Source organism: Lampetra planeri, chromosome 16, assembly GCF_965212315.1.
Source record: "Lampetra planeri chromosome 16, kcLamPlan1.2.h2, whole genome shotgun sequence".
Lineage (NCBI taxonomy): Eukaryota > Metazoa > Chordata > Hyperoartia > Petromyzontiformes > Petromyzontidae > Lampetra > Lampetra planeri.
Genome location: NC_136122.1, coordinates 11,486,556 through 11,504,306, shown reverse-complemented (window position 1 = coordinate 11,504,306; position 17,751 = coordinate 11,486,556). Strand labels below are relative to the sequence as shown.

General features: G+C 45.6%; 1 protein-coding gene across 1 annotated transcript; it reads right to left on the bottom strand.

The window, feature by feature from the left end:
* Nucleotides 1-2,009: 2,009 nt before the first annotated feature.
* GATD1 (glutamine amidotransferase class 1 domain containing 1) lies at nucleotides 2,010-9,172 on the bottom strand. The gene is made up of 8 exons (XM_078601594.1): nucleotides 9,067-9,172; nucleotides 7,696-7,772; nucleotides 7,117-7,222; nucleotides 5,259-5,366; nucleotides 4,700-4,794; nucleotides 4,280-4,373; nucleotides 3,196-3,307; nucleotides 2,010-2,602 (listed from the first exon to the last, which is right to left on the bottom strand). Exons 1-8 carry the CDS (start codon nucleotides 9,113-9,115, stop codon nucleotides 2,596-2,598), a joined length of 648 nt encoding a protein of 215 aa, XP_078457720.1. The 5' UTR covers nucleotides 9,116-9,172; the 3' UTR covers nucleotides 2,010-2,595.
* Nucleotides 9,173-17,751: the final 8,579 nt, after the last annotated feature.

Here is a 17,751-nt window from a genome sequence, read left to right as displayed (position 1 = left end):
GTGCACGAGGGGACGGGGATGTGGGGCTAAGGATGGGGACCGAGGTGACTTCTTAAGACGTTGAGCGGCCAACGCATCGGCATTATCTGCGTTGAGGAGCTGCGGCTGAGGGTGGATAGGACAAGCGAAAGCTTGGGGTTAACGAGCGAATGAAACGGTTTCAAATCGCTCCTGCCGATCGCAACCGTTTAACCCAGGGATCAGCAACCTGCGGCTCTTTAAGGACTGCTCTGCGGCGTTATTCATTCAGGACCACCGTCTAATATTCACCACATCGCATTGCGGCTCTTGAATTATTACGTTTTGTTTTTACCGAATTCGAAAAAAAAAAATTGACTTGTTATTTTGGGTTGCCGAACCAGTGGTTTGACCCAACCCCTCAAGTATGTAGCATCTCTCGATCGAGCGGCGGGCGCACTGTGCTACGACCCCAGCGACCGCACGCAGTTCCCAGCCACTGCGAACAACAGTGAGGAGCAAGCGATATCTCAACCAGGGCACACCACAAACACCAAACTGCACTTGAGCAGCATGGTAGGTAAGATATGGTCAAGCAATACCCTCCATGACCAAACGGGTGTCGGAAGGCCTGCAGCCAGCAGTTGATTGATAAAGGGGTGTGTATATATACACACACACAGGGATATACACATGCTTATGTCAAGTTAATCCACTGCGACCTGTATCCACAGGGATTTTGTGGGGGGGGGGTGAAGTCTATTTTGCACCACCAAGGCTGCCAACTGCAGGCCCGGCCCCCCTACCCACCACTTTGGCACCGCTCAAGCTCACGACATCACCCCCCCCCCCCACCATCCCTTGCCACTGCCACTTCATCACATGGCTGCTCTTGTGCATTGGCTAAAGCCAGACGAGCCATTGGTGGACGCGATGTTCTGAGCCTGTTAACAGTGACGTTCCTCCAAGGTGATTGGCTCATACCAAGACCACGTGTAAATACACCTCGATGCAGGGACAGAACGTGGGTTGTCCTATCAGCAGCGACTAAATTGAGCCTTCTGCGCTAGGTACATGTAGGCTTTCTCCAGGCAGTCGTGTATCAGTTTGGCCGAGTATATTCAGTTTGACTTGTCATGCGATGAACGTCGCTCTCATGCGGCAGGTCAGATAGAAAAGTGCTGCCTTCTGCTGTATGGACCAAATATCATTTGAAGGGACATCAGAGGGAGCTCTGCGAAAGCCACTTCCATGGGCCATTCTCTAACGCACGAAATCAACTAAACGAGCCGTAAACGACCACGATGTACAGACTTGTCTTCCGTCTCTAAGTGGAAAGATGACACGTGACAGAAACGCGCAGCTGCAGAGGGACTCCTCCGTACAGCCTGACCCGTCAGGAAACCTGCCCAGCCCTCGGCGACCTTGAAAACAGAACTGGGAGAACAGCCACAGCGTAGCAATTCTCTGGAGGAAGTGCATAACATTTCCTTCTTGCAAGTTTGGAAATTACTCTACTGCTAATTCAGCACATGATTTGGCACGTAAGTTAGTAAAGGCTCTTAATATATTGTTTGTAAGTTGTTACATATGTTAGTGATGCTGATGCATTTTTGGCACTTGAATTGAAACCAATGTGCGATTCCAACCCCAACAACCAAGAATGTTGATTAAAAAGTTACTTCTCAATAATTCGTGGGTAGAGTAATAATACTTTCATTTTATGGAGTGCCATTCATGCTAATAGCATCCCATAACACTGTACATTAATTATATATAAGGACCAAATCCTTTCTACAGCCACTACGTAGCAAATGAAAATCCTACTACCAAGCAAAATGTAAAATGAATAAACACATTTAGAAATGGCACCAAAACAAAAAAGCCAGGAAAAAAAAGAGTTATCACAACAAAGAAATTAATCAAACAGGTCTCCACATCCCAGACCACAATCACCAACTTCCAAACCAAGCCAGGAAACCTTCACAGGAGGTGCGGAGGAGTGCCAAAAAGTTGCGGGTTACGAATGAACAGTGCTTGCGAAAAATAAATAAAATATCTTCATGCACATTGGTTTAATTATAAGTTGCTCCTAACTCATAGAGGGGCAGTGGCTCATTGAACACGTGACCACAAACACAAGTAAAACAAATACATTTTAAGAAATAAAAAAAAATACAAGCCATAAGACACATTGTACGTCTTCAGCCCCAATCTATGTAGGTAAACATAAAACATGTTAAGATAACCATGCACCAGAGTTGGCTGTATTCTGTAAATGGAACCTACATTTCAAATTACGCATTCACATTTCTTCCCCATTACATTTTCTCCCATTGCAATGACCGAAATACACACACGTGGCTGTCCATGACAATTTCCACTGCATCACTCGTGCAGAAAAAATGACAAGTAACTCACATGCGAGATGCCAGATGGAAAGAGAGAGTGAGATTCAGATTGGTATGGATGCAAGGAAAACCAAGCCAATCCCAAATGAATGAGCATATTGTTGGTCCGATTCCCAACACTAGAAATCTAGACCTGGACCTGTCGCCTTGTTGACATGACGAGTTAGTGTACACGACGATCGTGATGAGAGGTAACGGTCATTCACGTGAATCTTCTCCAGCGATGTCATTTTCTGCAGGAGACACCGAGCACATTCTTAGAGACACACTGCGACACGTAGCTATCAAGTTTCAAATCCAAATAATTCTGTTACATGAACATCATCCTGAAAATATTGTTTTTAAATAAAATCCAAATTGCAATAATAAAATCATAATTTATAGCTCTTTCTAAATCCACTGCTGTGTAAATGCTTCCCCATGGCCTTCTGTCATGGGGCTGTTGGACTATACTTCACCGTACTAGTCAGTACGAGCTGCTGTCGAAGAGCCATACAGATGCCACTCACCACTGATGTTAACCATGACCTGGAATACAATTCAAGTGGCCGGGTTCAGAGTGTCTTGGAAGAAATGTCTCATGAGTCACATGTTGGTGAAGGGGGTCCAGCATTGGGCAAGATATCACTCACCACCAATTTTACCCAGGGCTAGGAATCAAAAGTCAGGGTGCAAGGTTCACAGCGCAAAGCGCTAACCACTGTATCACCCCAACAATATTAATATTGCCCTCTGCCCAGGAAAGCCTCATTGAGTCTCAAGATTTGTCTCGGCCTTCCTCGCGACAGGATAGCGGGGCACGTGAGCAGCAGGCTGTCATCGTCACCTGGAGCTGCTCAGCAGAACGAGGTTCTGAGCAGCAGCGACGGTCGACTGCTCATTCTGGCCCGTGATGACGTGTCGGTCGATCACCACGTGCACGGCATCCACCTCGCTGGCTGCAGGAGCAAAGACAAAGATATCCCGCATAGCCTTCACAGATTGTTGGGGAAAGTACTGTTAGCGAGCATACGCTCGCGCACGGCCAATTCACCATGGCGAACACACGGCGATATTGGCTGGGTGGACCAGTTGCAAAGCGATCAGCACACTGTGCAACGAACCAAAGCACATCTCGGTTAGATTTCCGGCCACTGCTAACATCGATGGCGAATGATATCTGATCCGGTCCTGAGTTGGCTCTTCTCTTTGCCAACCCACACTGCCCAGTCTGCTCAAGTACGTGTTGTATTTTCTACAGTCTGTTCTTCTATAACGTGGTAGTTGCATTCCTGAAGAACACCGCGTTATGGAAAAATCGCGTTATGATAAATAATATATAATATAGGGTAAAGCACAGCCCGTGATAACACGTGAGATGTGCATGCAGGCTGAACAAAGACTGAGGCGCGTGGGTAGCATCTAGAATTATCCAGCAGCATCCCGCCTTGTGTAATGCTACAGTACAACCGCTTATTACTACTCACTCGACGTAGTTCTGTTCACTAAATAACGTTACATCCAATTCGCATCCGCGTTATAAAAAAATGTGTTCCCTAATACATTCATAGCGTTATATAAAATGTACGTTATGAAAACACGTGTTATAGGAGAGCAGACTGTACATGTTATTTAAACACCAACAGCAGCCCCACTGTGCTCTCAGTCCCTCTATTTTCCTTTCAATTACTAGCTGCCAAAACCACATGGTCAGCCTACCCCGCGCATAGCAGTGTGACGTTACAGACCTCACTTGCCTGGAAATAGTCCCAGCTCTCCTAGGTGGGATGGCCAAATGGTTGTGGGCATGGCCTAGTGAGACTCATAACTAGGTGTGGCCTAATTCAGCCTCCATGGCCTTTCCAGATACAAGTGGGTAGTGTAAACTCAGCTTGTATTGTGCACGGCTACTGGCCATGCAGTGCATTTACCGCTATAGGTGGCTCCAGATTCCTTGCAGAAGTCCTCCACAATCACAGGGAGGTTAGCAAAACCCGGTTTCCTCACCAGCTCAAACACCGACGGCTGTGTTAACAGAGACAGGAAATGATACCGGAGCACCACCAGGAAAGGTTGAGTCAACAGGTAAGCAGTTATACTTGCTAAGCTGCATCTAGAGAATAACAGATGAAAGATAGCTAGATAGAGGACCTTAATGTATGACCAGGAAGGAACCCATTGTACCTTGCTAAAACATGCAATCACCAGCATCAACTAAGAGTCCAGAGCCATCACCGCCTACAAAACTGCTGCTACTTGTAAGCACAGGGAAAGAGTAGTGACAAAACCCTGATATCAATTGTTAGCGTTCTGCAGTTGTAGTTTGTTAGACAAAATGAAGACCGAGTTACCCCAGTGAGGCTGTAGCCACGGAACGCCCAGCTCCTGTCCTCTCTGAGTGCACAGCACAGCCCGGCGACCCCGTGTCCCACAGCACATATGGGCTCTGGTATTGAATGATGGGCAGGCAATGCATGCATGGAACACAGAGAAAAGCCTTACAGTTTTATACAATCCAAAAACGTAAGGTAGGTAAATTTTTTTCACAGCACTAGGGGCTGAGAAATGCTCGGCAAGCATCTCTACCAGACGTCCACCGTGAGGAGCAGTGTACCTCGCACACTTTTGTTTGTGAACGAGATGTCATTCTCGCGAACATCGTGCTACGTTCGTGAATGCTATGACTCTGCGTTCCTTAAGTTTCAACATGACCCTCTCGACCCGTGGGGAGAGACGATATTCCCAATGTGGCCCACACTCGAACAGGGTTGCACACACGCGATTTTAGATAAATGCTCGAATGGCACAAGTTGACGATTTGAGCTGGAGTTCACTTTTGACACTGCCACGAAACATCGCCATGAAGTCACAGCTACCATGTAAAATGCGCACCCAACTCCAGCCACTTACTTTTCTCAGCGACAAAATGCTGCAGGATTTGAGCCAGGTATCCGCTGTGTGCCAAGTCGCTCAAGGCGCCGAGGCTGCTGGGAAGGAAGAGGGCATTGTACCTCGCACCTGAGTACACAGCAGTAAACAGAAAAGCAATCAAATCAGGGTTTAAGTCCAAGGATCAAATGCTACCGCTAGACGCATGTGAATAACACTACATGGAATCAAAACTTTCTTCCACCAAAACCTTGTATTTCTGTGCTGTTATATTATGTGTGCTGTGATAATAATTTATGCAACTTCAAAGCCTTGACAACACTTAAAAAATATGCCAAAATGTTGGCATGCAAGTTTTGTTTGAGCAGACATTGCTCGCTGGCAGTCCTGAGACAGTGGTGGATATTATGATGGCAGCCACAAGTGTCTCCCCTCTATAAGACAATCCATATTGACATCCTATGGAAAATTAATGAGCCATGTTAACCCTAACTGGAATTTAAACACAGGACCTCACAACTTGAAGCTTAGCTGCTCTCGCAATTAAGTTATATTCCAAAAAAGATTCTCTGTTTAGTCTTCAGAGTCTATTGGGTTGTTGTTAGAAAGCACATATCAAGTCTGGAAGAGCGCACAAAAGGGTGGTGAGATCAGTATTAAGCCCTGCTGCCTGTGACCCCCAGTGCTGATGTTTACACACCACACCAGGAACTCTTTTAAGCCTGGGTCGACCTAGGGAAGGATAAGGATTGGTTCAGATACCACATGCCACTGATTTTTAGCCAAAGCCAGGAATCAAACTAGGGAGCTAGGTTCGTAGTGCATTGCACTAACTACTGCACAACCGCACTATAAAGACAAAGATCCCCCGTATAGCCTTAACATACTGTAGGGGCAGGTGCTGTTAGTGAGCACCTGCGAGGGGTGGGTGGGCCAGCAACCACGCCCTGCCGCCTTTGTCTCCCTAACGGCAATATTTACATACTGCACCAGGTACTCATTTGAGGGTGAGTCGACCTAGGGGAGGCCCAGAACCAGTTCAGATAATCGTTACTGGTGTTGGCCAGGAGCGGGAATTGAACGAAGGTCACCGGTGGTCAACAGACGTGGTGCTGCACGGCAAGTAAGCCTGAAAATCAGGAGGACACACTAAAATTAAATAACCTAGTAAAATATCGAAATGTAATGTAATACAACACAGAGGGTCGGTCAACACACAATTAACGCATAGCCTGGTTGATTACGTATTTCAAAGATTGCTAAGTTAGAATTTAAGTGTGAACATTCTAAAGAGGACACAGGCAGAGAAAACAAGTCGCCAGAGAGAGAGAAAAAAGATAAGCTTAAAACTTCCCCGTAGAAGTGGTTCAATCTTAATTTTAGAACTTTCGTGACTGCAGGAATTATTATTTGGTTCTTTCGGTTAAGTCACGTCTAAAGATAACCCCCCTTCCTTCTCTCTGCCTCCGCCCCCCCCCTCTGTCTATTTAAGGCCACCCCACAGAGACGATCACCCCTCTCTGTTACCTGTGTTGCTCCCGCTATGTATCTTGGTGATATCTGTCTGCTAATATGTCTGTCTATAGTTTTCTGGTCAGATTTTATGTCGCTATTTCATTATACCTGATGATGATTGCTTGTGTTGCAATCGAAACGTTGTATTCTATTATTTAATTTAATATTTTATCTTTAGACGTGACTTAACCGAAAGAACCAAATAATAAAATTAAGATTGAAGGTCACTGGGTTCATAGCGCAGTGCGTTAACCACGACACTGCCACTCTCCCCCACTAACTTCTGCGCAACCGCACTACCCATCCCAATGAACACACACTCTATGGGTAATGCTATACGCTATGCTTAGAGGTCAATGTGTACCGTCGACGGACTCCAGGCGGAGTGGGGTGGATTGTGGTTTTGTGCAGAAGTCCTGCAGCCAACGAAGAGAAGCCTCATCCTGATGGACAAACTCTGGCAGCTTTCCCTGCGAAAGGCAAGCATGCACCAGCCCAGACCAGAGACGCCCACAACATATGAGACACGTGCATACACATAATAAATCAATAATAATGCTCTTCATCCAGGAAAACTTCATTTAGCCTCAAAACTGAGGGGCCAGTATCGGGATGCTTGGCCTACATCGGAGTGCTAATTTCTAAGTGTCTGGCTCTGTGTGCGAGGAAGCCCAATAACAGTTAAGAATTATGCAGGATTGAGGTTGGACAGTACTTGGATGAGTGACCACCAAAAACTAAACACAGGTGTAATAAGTGTTGTGGGTAGTGCAGGGCATCTACTGTTGTTGTTCTGTACTCCCCCCAAATGTACCAACCAGCACTGCTCAGTATGATTAAGTACGGTCAAATAACCCTCACTGCCTGCATGACCTGACGCGGCCTTAATCCAGCTGTACATGCAAAGGCAAAGGGTGCAGATATGAAGACACGTCACACTCACCCCAGGTGTGGCAATATGCAGCGTAAACGCAGAGCTGCACAGGGTGTACGATTGGACAAAGGATTGCGCAGACACACCTGCGGGGAGAGGGCATTGCACAGTTAAAATTAAACGATTTTCATAATATTTTATCGAGTGACAAATGTTATCAGTGGTTCTCAACCTCGTTCTCCCTGCAATATAGAGTGCGCCATGTTGAACCACATCTACTCAGAAACCACGCACGTTAACCTCGTCTTTTACACAGGTTTCCGTCTCAGTATGCGGTCGATGTAGTAGATGCGTTCCAAAAAAAATCGCACGCAAAGTGAAACTGCACGAGAAGACAGATGCCTGCCGAAAAGCGCGTACAGTATACAATGCTGCCCCCCACGTCAGACCGCATAGCCGCATACGAGTGAACTCAAACCGCATAGAGTGAATTTTGGGTATACATAGGCAAGCCGCATAAACACGAAATTGCACCCGCATCAAGCGAGGCAAACTTGTGTTCCGATAAGAAGGTCATGTCCGGATACAGTACAGTTTTTTTTTTACTTTACTGTGAAATCTCTTATCCCTCACACACACACTTCGTTGTGGGCGACAGTTTCATCTCACTACGTGTTTGCAAGACGCGCAAGTTTAAGATTTTTTGTTTACCATGTCAATATTTTAGGTGTTTACAAAAACTGACAGAGGACCAATTGAATGCAGTACCTGTAAAGCAAGAATAACAAAATTTGCGTACAAGTTTGGACCCTATTAAAAAAAAACATTAGTGCAATGGGTCCAAGTCTAAAACTGCCTTAACTTAACCAACTTGCTGATGAAAACATAACGTTTGGCAAATGCTAATAACGCAGCCAGTTTCGTTACAAAACTGTTGTATTTTTGGTTTAACACGTAGGCTTTTGCGACCAATATCATCCATAATACAGGTTTTTGTGTTAGATCGCGTAAATATAGAAATGTGTCGTTAAAGTGTATTTTTAACAGAAGCAAGAAAAGACACATACTTATCTTGTAAATAAGTTCCTATGCCGCGTCTCGGTCCTTACGACATGGGTTTAAACGAGTGTGAGACAGTCCGGGACACACAACTAATAATATATATACATGGTAACAGCTATTTGGTCACGTCTTACTTTAAACAACTTTTAAACCAAACGCCGGGGAAGGGGTCTCAGAGCAACTCGATTTGGCCGAAAAGAGCCGCAGCAGGCCCGGCGAGGAAACTAGTCGAGCTCGGCACGCACTTCACGGGACTAGGCCTAATCCATTTTAAAGCGTCACAACGCATGGTCAATTATCTGGCGATTTCCTCTGAGCACAAAAAATACAAACATTAACCCCCCCCAAAACGTCTGCTAAATATTGATTTAATTTTACCTTCAGCCGCAGAACTGAGCGCGAAGAGACACGCTGGCTTGGAGCTCATTGCCGCAACGTTGAAGGGGATCGCAGACGCACGCGCCGCCGTCCTTGCACGCGATTGGTCGTGGCGGAATCACGTGGGTGGGTGGGGGGGTTGGGGGGGGCGCTCTCGACCAATCAACGGAACCGCAGAAGGAAAATTGTCGAGGCCGCAGTTTGGTTCAAACAAAAATGGCGCGGTTTTGGCTGAAATAAAAAAAACTGATTATGTGTAAATCGCTAAAATTGCTCTCAGACGGAATATTTGATGCAATGTAAGCACCAATAATAAACACACACGCCCGTATGAACATAATGAGCCACGACTGCTGAGAGTAGACTTTAAAACACCCCGTCAATTAAGATAAGATAGAACAGGCTCATACGTTTCAAACTACGCACCGAAAGATGCACAAAACTCGCAGCCTTTGCGCATGATGCAAAAATCATGAACAGTTCCTGAATGCATTTCTTTGGAACTGTAGTTAGGGTTTGCATAAAACCATAAACACAACAGTTGTCGAAGAACAATGCAGTTCCTTAACGATGCACTTGTTTAGGAATTGGGTTTTACTTACTACACAAAAGCTGCGTGCTTTTTATGCACATCAAAACGTATGTTTTTTTCCCGGCATGTACTATTTTAAACGATTATTTATTTATTGAAGGGTATATAGAGCGGTGGCGCAGTGGTTAGCACATTACAATATGAACACTGCTACCTGAGTTTGATTACGGGCTCAATTACGGGTCACGGCTTAACATCAGTGACGATTGATATCTGTACCGGCCCTTGGCATCCAAATAATATTATATTCTTGGGTATTGCAATATGTTCGGGAGCTAAATGCCAATGTCGAGGTCTGTTAGCCACGAGAGGAATTTTAAGAGAGAGTTTAACCAATGTTTGCTGGTCTTCCATTGAATGAATACCCAAACCACCAACCCTTACTGACCAGCCAGCTTGGTGAAATAGGGTCAAACACAATATCCTGTTTTTGGCGCGCAGGAAAGACACATCATTGAAGTGGTTTCAAAAAGAGCTGAACACGTAAAGACTCGGTACGAACGCCAGGTGTCGCGGCGACTCTTCCAATGACACAAGCACGTGGGCCACGCCACATTTTACAAGCTTCCACTGCGCATTTCGCATTTGCACGGCTCAAGTTACGGCGAATGACTGTTTTATTGAATTAAATGTTGCACTCGTGTTGGCTAATACGGTATTCACTTGCATGTGGAACGTGTTTCCGATTACACTTTCATAAGTGGCGCACGCCTGTTGTGTGCACAATGGTTTGGTAGAATTGTCCTCTGTATGCATGGCTAGGGTGCAGTGCGATGGCGCAATAGTTAGGGCACTTTTGTGGATAGTATTAAAGCCCCTGGAAAAGATAGTATAACTGCGGACATCATCAAAGAAGCAGACTCCGGCCATGAGAACAAAATTAGCAGATTTGTTGTTTTATGCTTAGAAAAAAATGTAATAGCTCAATAATGTGATGACTGTAATCAATCATATTTTTAAGAAAATGGAGAACAGAACAAACTTACTTTGATAATTACATATCCATTGTCTTCACAAATGTTATTGGGTACACATTAATTATATACTGCCCTATAACAGCAATAGCTTCAGGAGATACATGGCAATGTCGAGATGGGATAGCCACGGGAGGGCTGCAGGAGAGTGTTCATGTAGGTTTGCTATTGCCCCATTGAAGGAGTGCAGACTCTTTCAATGGCCACAGTCGCCCTACTAAGGCTTGTCTTTCATTTTCTCTTTACAAATGAGATATGTGCATCGGCCTGTTGATGTTCTGATACAGTTGATGGTTCCACTCGTGTCTTCGATGAATGTCAAAGCCAGGAGAAGCGATGTTTGGGCCCCGAATGAGACTTTATTATAGACGTCCGGATGGTTTCCATTCTGTTCGCATAACAGCGTTCCTCCGGATCGGGTTGAGATTTTAGGATGGTGACAGCACGTAGTAATTTTTCTTATCATACATTTATAAAGCATCTTAACCAAGGCGCTGTACAGTGAACTAACTATGGTGTAATTTGATTGGTGAGATGAAACGAGACAAGTGTATTGGATAAATGTAAAGTTAGGTTGTTGTGACGATGCGTGGATTTATATTTGAGAGGGCCGATCAACCACGTGTATACGCCAGATCTAGCAACTTTGTTTTTTGTTTGTTCATGGTGGCTTGATAACTACCATGAACAAAGTTGAGTGTGCGGATATGCGTTTTCTCATGAGCACGAGCGCCTGGTTATTATAACAGTGTTGTGCAATGTAACATACTTTCGCACAAACACAGAACAACACAACTGTGATTTACGGTGGAACATGCATATGGTGCTTTTTAAAAACAAATGTGCAGCTGCTTGTTTGAAAGCTAACGCCCTCGAAATCAGAAGGAAAAAATAATACATTTGCAACTGCTCGTATTGCCTAATAGTTTGGAGGAAACGAGAACAACGGATGAAATAACAGTCACGTCTAAAATAATAATCACAAATAACTTACAGTGATTTGCCAATCCACACTGCTGAATTCATGTGATGTAAAGTATAAGAAAATAAATAGCCTTGGTTGTGTAATGGTTATTATCACACTGGCCTTGCAATCCAGAGGTCGCCAGTCCAACATCCCACGGCGCCGGCGGTTGCAGCAATTGGCAAGTTTTTTTTAAAGTCCCCCCCCGCCGCCACACGTGCGCCACAGTGACTTATGTCACTGTAAGATGCCATTGCAGTGGCGGTTTAGTTAGTTTAGTTTATATTTTCATTTGTTACACGGATGGTCCAGTTCAGCCAGTTTCCCGGCTATTTTACACGGGAGATCCGTGATGCGTTAGTACCGCAGCAGCAACAAAAACAAAACACACACAAAATCCCCCCATCAATATTGCCGAGTACGAGTACAGAAGCGACACGTTTAAAAAACGCAATCTTGCCGGGTAGAAAATGGTCCCGTCGAGAACCTGCCATGTACGGCTTAGATGCTTGCAGTAAGGAATCCAGAGAGTTTGACAAAAGCCACACAATTCCCCCTCCCCTTGCCGTACACTGCAACAGGATGGCGGTGGTTGTAGCCTGATGCACGCGCGTCAATTCAGCAATGATCCAATCGCTCAGACACGCCGGGGCTCTTGGGGTTGCTCACAAGACTTTTATTTGGGCCCCAAAGTACACGGTGTACGTATCAAGCCCCTCTTTTTTTTGGCAATTCTCTGTTGAATGATGGCCTCACGCCTCTCTTTGCGGGTCATGGAGGATTATTTGATCGTAGTTCGCCACCCTGGTCGGTGCGGATTGGTGAACGGTTGTGCTCAAGACCAGTTCAGATTTCACTTCGTCGGGTTCATAACGCAATGCAGTGGTTACACATTGCGTTATGAACCACCACCGCTCATCACATGAACCGCCACGGCTCATCACAGGCGATGGTGTCTATCTGTTGAGCGAGAGCACATAGGGGAAACTTTCCACAGCCCTTTGACTCACGATCTTTCAGTGTGTTTATTTTATCCAGGAAAGACTCACTCGCATATGAGGCTCAACTCTTTTTAGGCGGGACCTGCTAAGGCTTGCAGTAGGGGGCGATGTTGCATACACACGCCAACCCAATCACACTAAACACAAGACCCCCCCCCCCCCCCATAGAGACTTTAAGAAACTGTTTGGGCAATTGCTGTTAGGGAGCCCCTATTAAGGCCTGAACGGCACACGAGGGTGTATGTGGCCAACACCACACCGGCCGCCTTTGTCTCTCGACTGGCGATGTTTACACACTGCATCAGATACTCATTCGAGGCTGAGTCGACCTAGGGGAGGCCCAGGACCGTTTCAGATAATCGTCACTGGTGTTGGCCGTGAGCAAACACCACGACAAACGCATACCTGCACGCACACACGTGCTTCAATGCTGTGCTCTCTTTTGCTTTTGACATTTAGGTGACTCAGGTCACTCGTGAAAATTATATTATCCTGGTCTTTGAGTTCCTACCTGGTGAAACAAAATAGACGTAACTTGACACGCATTTGGTCATTTTTTTGATTAGCAAAAATAATAACTGGCTCAATCGGTCGCGATTGCGCAAGCGCGCTGCGACTGATTGCATGGTGCAATAACGACGCAACGCTCTGCCAATAGTGGTGCGATCGATAGCCCTCGATACGATTGCACTTCGTGGACTGCACCAACATTACATAGGTTATATCTAGGCCTTAAAGATCAAACCTAAATTAATAACGAAATTTTACCGTGCAGGTATCCGTATTTATCATCAGTGCCCTTTAAAATATCCAGTAAACCTCCCACAGCAGCATTCCGAGAGATACAGTGCGTTCCAGTAGACAGGCTTCATAGTAAAGCCTACTATTTATAATTATCAGCCATGATAAATCCACTGCTGGATGAAGGCCTCCCAAAACTGCTGCCCACCTCTCACAAACGTGTGATGCAACAAGCATTAATCGAGGACATGAACGGATTTCATTTCTCCATATCCTCAGTGGATGTACTCTCGGATGCATTCCATTCTCTGGCTGCCACTCCATTATTAGCATTGACCATGGTCTATCATCCCCCTGAGAAGCCAAAGCATACCGTATATACATTCCACGGTTTTGTTATTACAGAGATATATATAAAAAAAACTATTCAATGGATTGACATCCATGCAAAACGGAGTCTGTTTATTACAGGGGGAAGTAGCGTGTGACTCCAGAGCCAAATGCGGCTCATTGAGGAATGCGTCATGGCGTTGTTCGCCACGTGCATCACGGCTCTTGAAATATAAAGTTTGTTTTTACCGAATTCGACATTTTTTTTATCTTCTTGATATGTTGTTTTGCCGGCCTCTGGTTTAGTATAGAATATAAACTCGACAGAGAGTTTAATAACTTGTTTCTTCAATAGTTATTTAAAAATACGGACTCTTTTAAATTCCATTCGTGTTTACATTTCTACACACTGTTATTTGCATAAAGTAAACCAAAGCTGTTAATATGTTTTAATGTTCCCGATGTTGCACAATTTCTAACTGGTTAGTATTGGCTCACATCTGATTTGCGGTATTAAGATGCAGGGAGTGTTTAATTTCAGGCGGAACAGTCCGGAACTCTGTTCTGGCAATTATTCTGGCACAACATATCCATCTCGCATTATTTTGTCCTCGTAATATTACTTTGACCTCACAGCATTTTAGAAATATAGTGTACGATCACATAAGTTTATTTTTCATAGACATAACATTGCTTTCGAGTGGTAGTGCCTTCTTACAATAATCCCTACTCGAAGCCAGCCGAGCAGCGTTGCTGGAAAATATTGAATGAAAATATTAAGCCCTGCATGCAGCACAACCTATTCAGTGGCATTCGAGAGGAAATACATGGCTTTGTGAGATTCACACAATTCGCCTGTGGGCAATTGTCAGTTCTTGAGCCATTGACTCAAAAGTGACATCAGTACCATTAAAATGCTTACAATGATTTTTTTCTTGAAGCATTTATCTTAAAATCACGAATAAACATCATAGCAAGATGGCTGTGGAAACTTTTTAAATAGCTACCAAAGTTTTCTGTTAAACATACGATGACATAAACGTGATATGACACGACAAACGTGATATGGCACATCTACAGAACATGAAAATAAATAGGAAGAGTGTCGATAAAACAGACGGTATGTACCCGAAGCTGTGTTGCTCATCGTGGATACTGCTCGTGTTGACTTCTGCTTGAACTTGCCACCCAACGTGGGTATGAACGAACCCGTTGTCTCTTGACACACCGTGTTTTGACAACGCGCGGAAATGCTGGCGCTCCCCAAAAAGTAGTTGAGAGTTCATAATAATTAAAATAATATTTCGTTTTATCTTTCACGTCGTCATCGTTCAATACAAATTGCCTCTCGCGATCGCTAAGGGACCACAGACAAGCTGGTGAGCCAGTGCTAGCAACAGCTGTCCAAGCTCTGCAGTCCTATCTATATTAAGATGTTTTCAGCCAATTAATGAGCGTTTAATACATGTGGGAGAAAAACTCGGAGCACCCGGAGAAAACTGACGCATGCAAGGGGGCAACACTCAATCCCGTACAGAAAGGACAGATTATATTCATCCGCACTTTGTTGTTCCGCCTTCTCAAGGCAAGCTATGATGAGGCACCTCGACGCCCCATAGGTAGGGACTTTCACAAACATCTGTGTGCTTCACCAACCCTCACACCTCCTCCACAGGAGTGGTTAACAGGTGTGCCAACACCGCTCGGCTATCCGCAAAACCAATAACGAGCGGCATTCATTTAAAGCGAGCAGATGCTGAACTGATTTTTCACCCCCTGTGAGTCTCATCAGCCGAGTCAGGTTTGTTAAACAAATGTAAACAAGCAATATTGTAAAAAAAAGAACGTTTTGAATGTCGAATATAAACAGCGAGATGTCTCAATTTGCCCAGCTCATACAACCCCCGGCAGGAGCCATTTGTTGTTTGCAAACGCAGGCGCGCTCTGCGTCGCACGCGGCTATTATTCGTGGAAATGAGACGTACGCCGATTATCCCATAATTTTGTCTATTTTTACTGCATCAGATGCTAGAGCAATTGCGGTTGAACACCCACCCATTGCAATTATGGCCTTGTGCTGTTGTGACACAGGCGCATACACACACTAAGCTTCCTACAGCGGCGATTGTGAACACAGATATATTGCATGCTGGAGTCATTTGTGATGAAGCTGTCAGGACCATCATTCATTTGGGTGTACAATTCGTGGTTAGTTTACATGTGTGACTACGACCATGTCAGTTTGGATGTGTACATCAGTTCTCAGCAGGTCTCGGAAGCTAAGCAGTGATGAGCCTGGATAGTGCTTGGATGGGCGACGACCACACATCAGCACGTGCTCTCGGCTGCGGGGCCATTTGGGTGAGCCCCAAACGGCGGTGCTGCAAAATCTCGGATTGCACTGCACGTCTCTGCTGCCTGCTTTTACCAACCCATACTGACCCGCGCGGTGAAGTATGGGTAAAATGACTCTGCACGACCAACGCGTCATGGGGAGGCCCTCATCCAGCAGTGGATGAACCTCAAGGGGCCTGTACATGCACTTGTACATTCTTAGCACACGTATTGTGTCGTGCTCCTTCATCATTGGCTCGAGACTCTTTGTCGGATGGAACTAGTGGGGTGCTATTCGTGATCGCAGGGGGTAAATCAGTTACACGATGGAGTTGAACCGATGAGTACCTGGGGAGACAAAGGCGGCCGGGCGTGGTGTTGGTCACGCCCATCCGTCACGATTGAGTTGAACCAATGTAACACGTTGCGACTAAAGCGCCCTAAGCAGCCTAAAGGCCTGGCTAGTATTTGGATTGCAGACTGCTTGAGTCTACCCAATCAGCAATGGATTCGAGTTTTGAATGCTTATACATAGGGTTTTCTCCGGGCACTCTGGGGTTTCCCTATACGCTAAATACTCATTAATTGACAGTTACCCTCTAAATAACTCAATTGAGGCTTTCAATTGGAAAGTCAATTACCTTACATGTTGTTTTTTAATTGATTTGATTTACAGCCCTACTCCCATCCACTGTTGGGTAAAGCCCTCTGAACGCTGTGTCAGTCACGTGGTCCTCTGACCATACTTCACTGCGCTGGTCAGTACGGATTGGTGAAGGTTGAGGTGGGGTGCCGATAACCGGTTCAGATATCACTGCCCACTGATGTTAGCCGTGGTCAAGAATCAAACTCAGGTCGCCGGGTTCGTAGCGCAGTGCGCTAACCGCTACTCCACCGCTCTCCACCCCAGCACCCCCCCCCCACCCCCTTATTATTACTCACACAAATTATTGTTGACTCCAACTCTGAACCGTACAAGCACACACCACCGCACGTGACAAACACCCAGCAGCACAAGTCTGGGAGGTCTTGCCAATAGAAATGTGAGAGAGAGAGAGAGAGAAAAAATCCCTGCATTGCTGCCCGCACGGCGTCCTTAATACAGAATGTCATTCATTTCAGTAGTGGACGTGAGGAAATAGGGGGTGGGTGGAGAGGGGGCAATAACAACAAAGATCCCCCGTATAGGCTTAACAAACTGTTGGGGCAAGTGCTGTTAACGAGCACCTATGAAGGCCGGCACGGTACACGAGGGGGTGGATGGCTAACACCACGCCCGGCCGCCTTTGTCTCCCTAGTGACGATGTTTACACACCACGTACTCATTTGAGGCTGAGTCGACCTAGGGGAGGCCCAGAACCAGTTCATATAATCGTCACTGGTGTTGGGCGTGAGCGGGAATCGAACCCGGGTCGCCAGGTTCGTAGTGCAGCACGCTAACCGCTACACCACCGCTCCCCACTGCAATAACAACGCGCACACACACACACACCGTCCCTCCCGTGTGCGCTCAGGGCCCTATGCTGCAACTGTTACTCAACAAAGGCATCGGCCACCTACACCCCCTTTTTTTTGGGGGGGGGGGGGGTTGGGGGGGAGTAAATCCATCGAGAGAGGTGAATGCGTGAATCAGTGAAGTAGATGCAGAATTACAGACGCTACCTTGACCGTTAAGGAATATTGATGTGCGCACTATTGGTCTTGAAAAAAAAAAACATAGTCATATGGACTCATTTTATGTTAGAATTT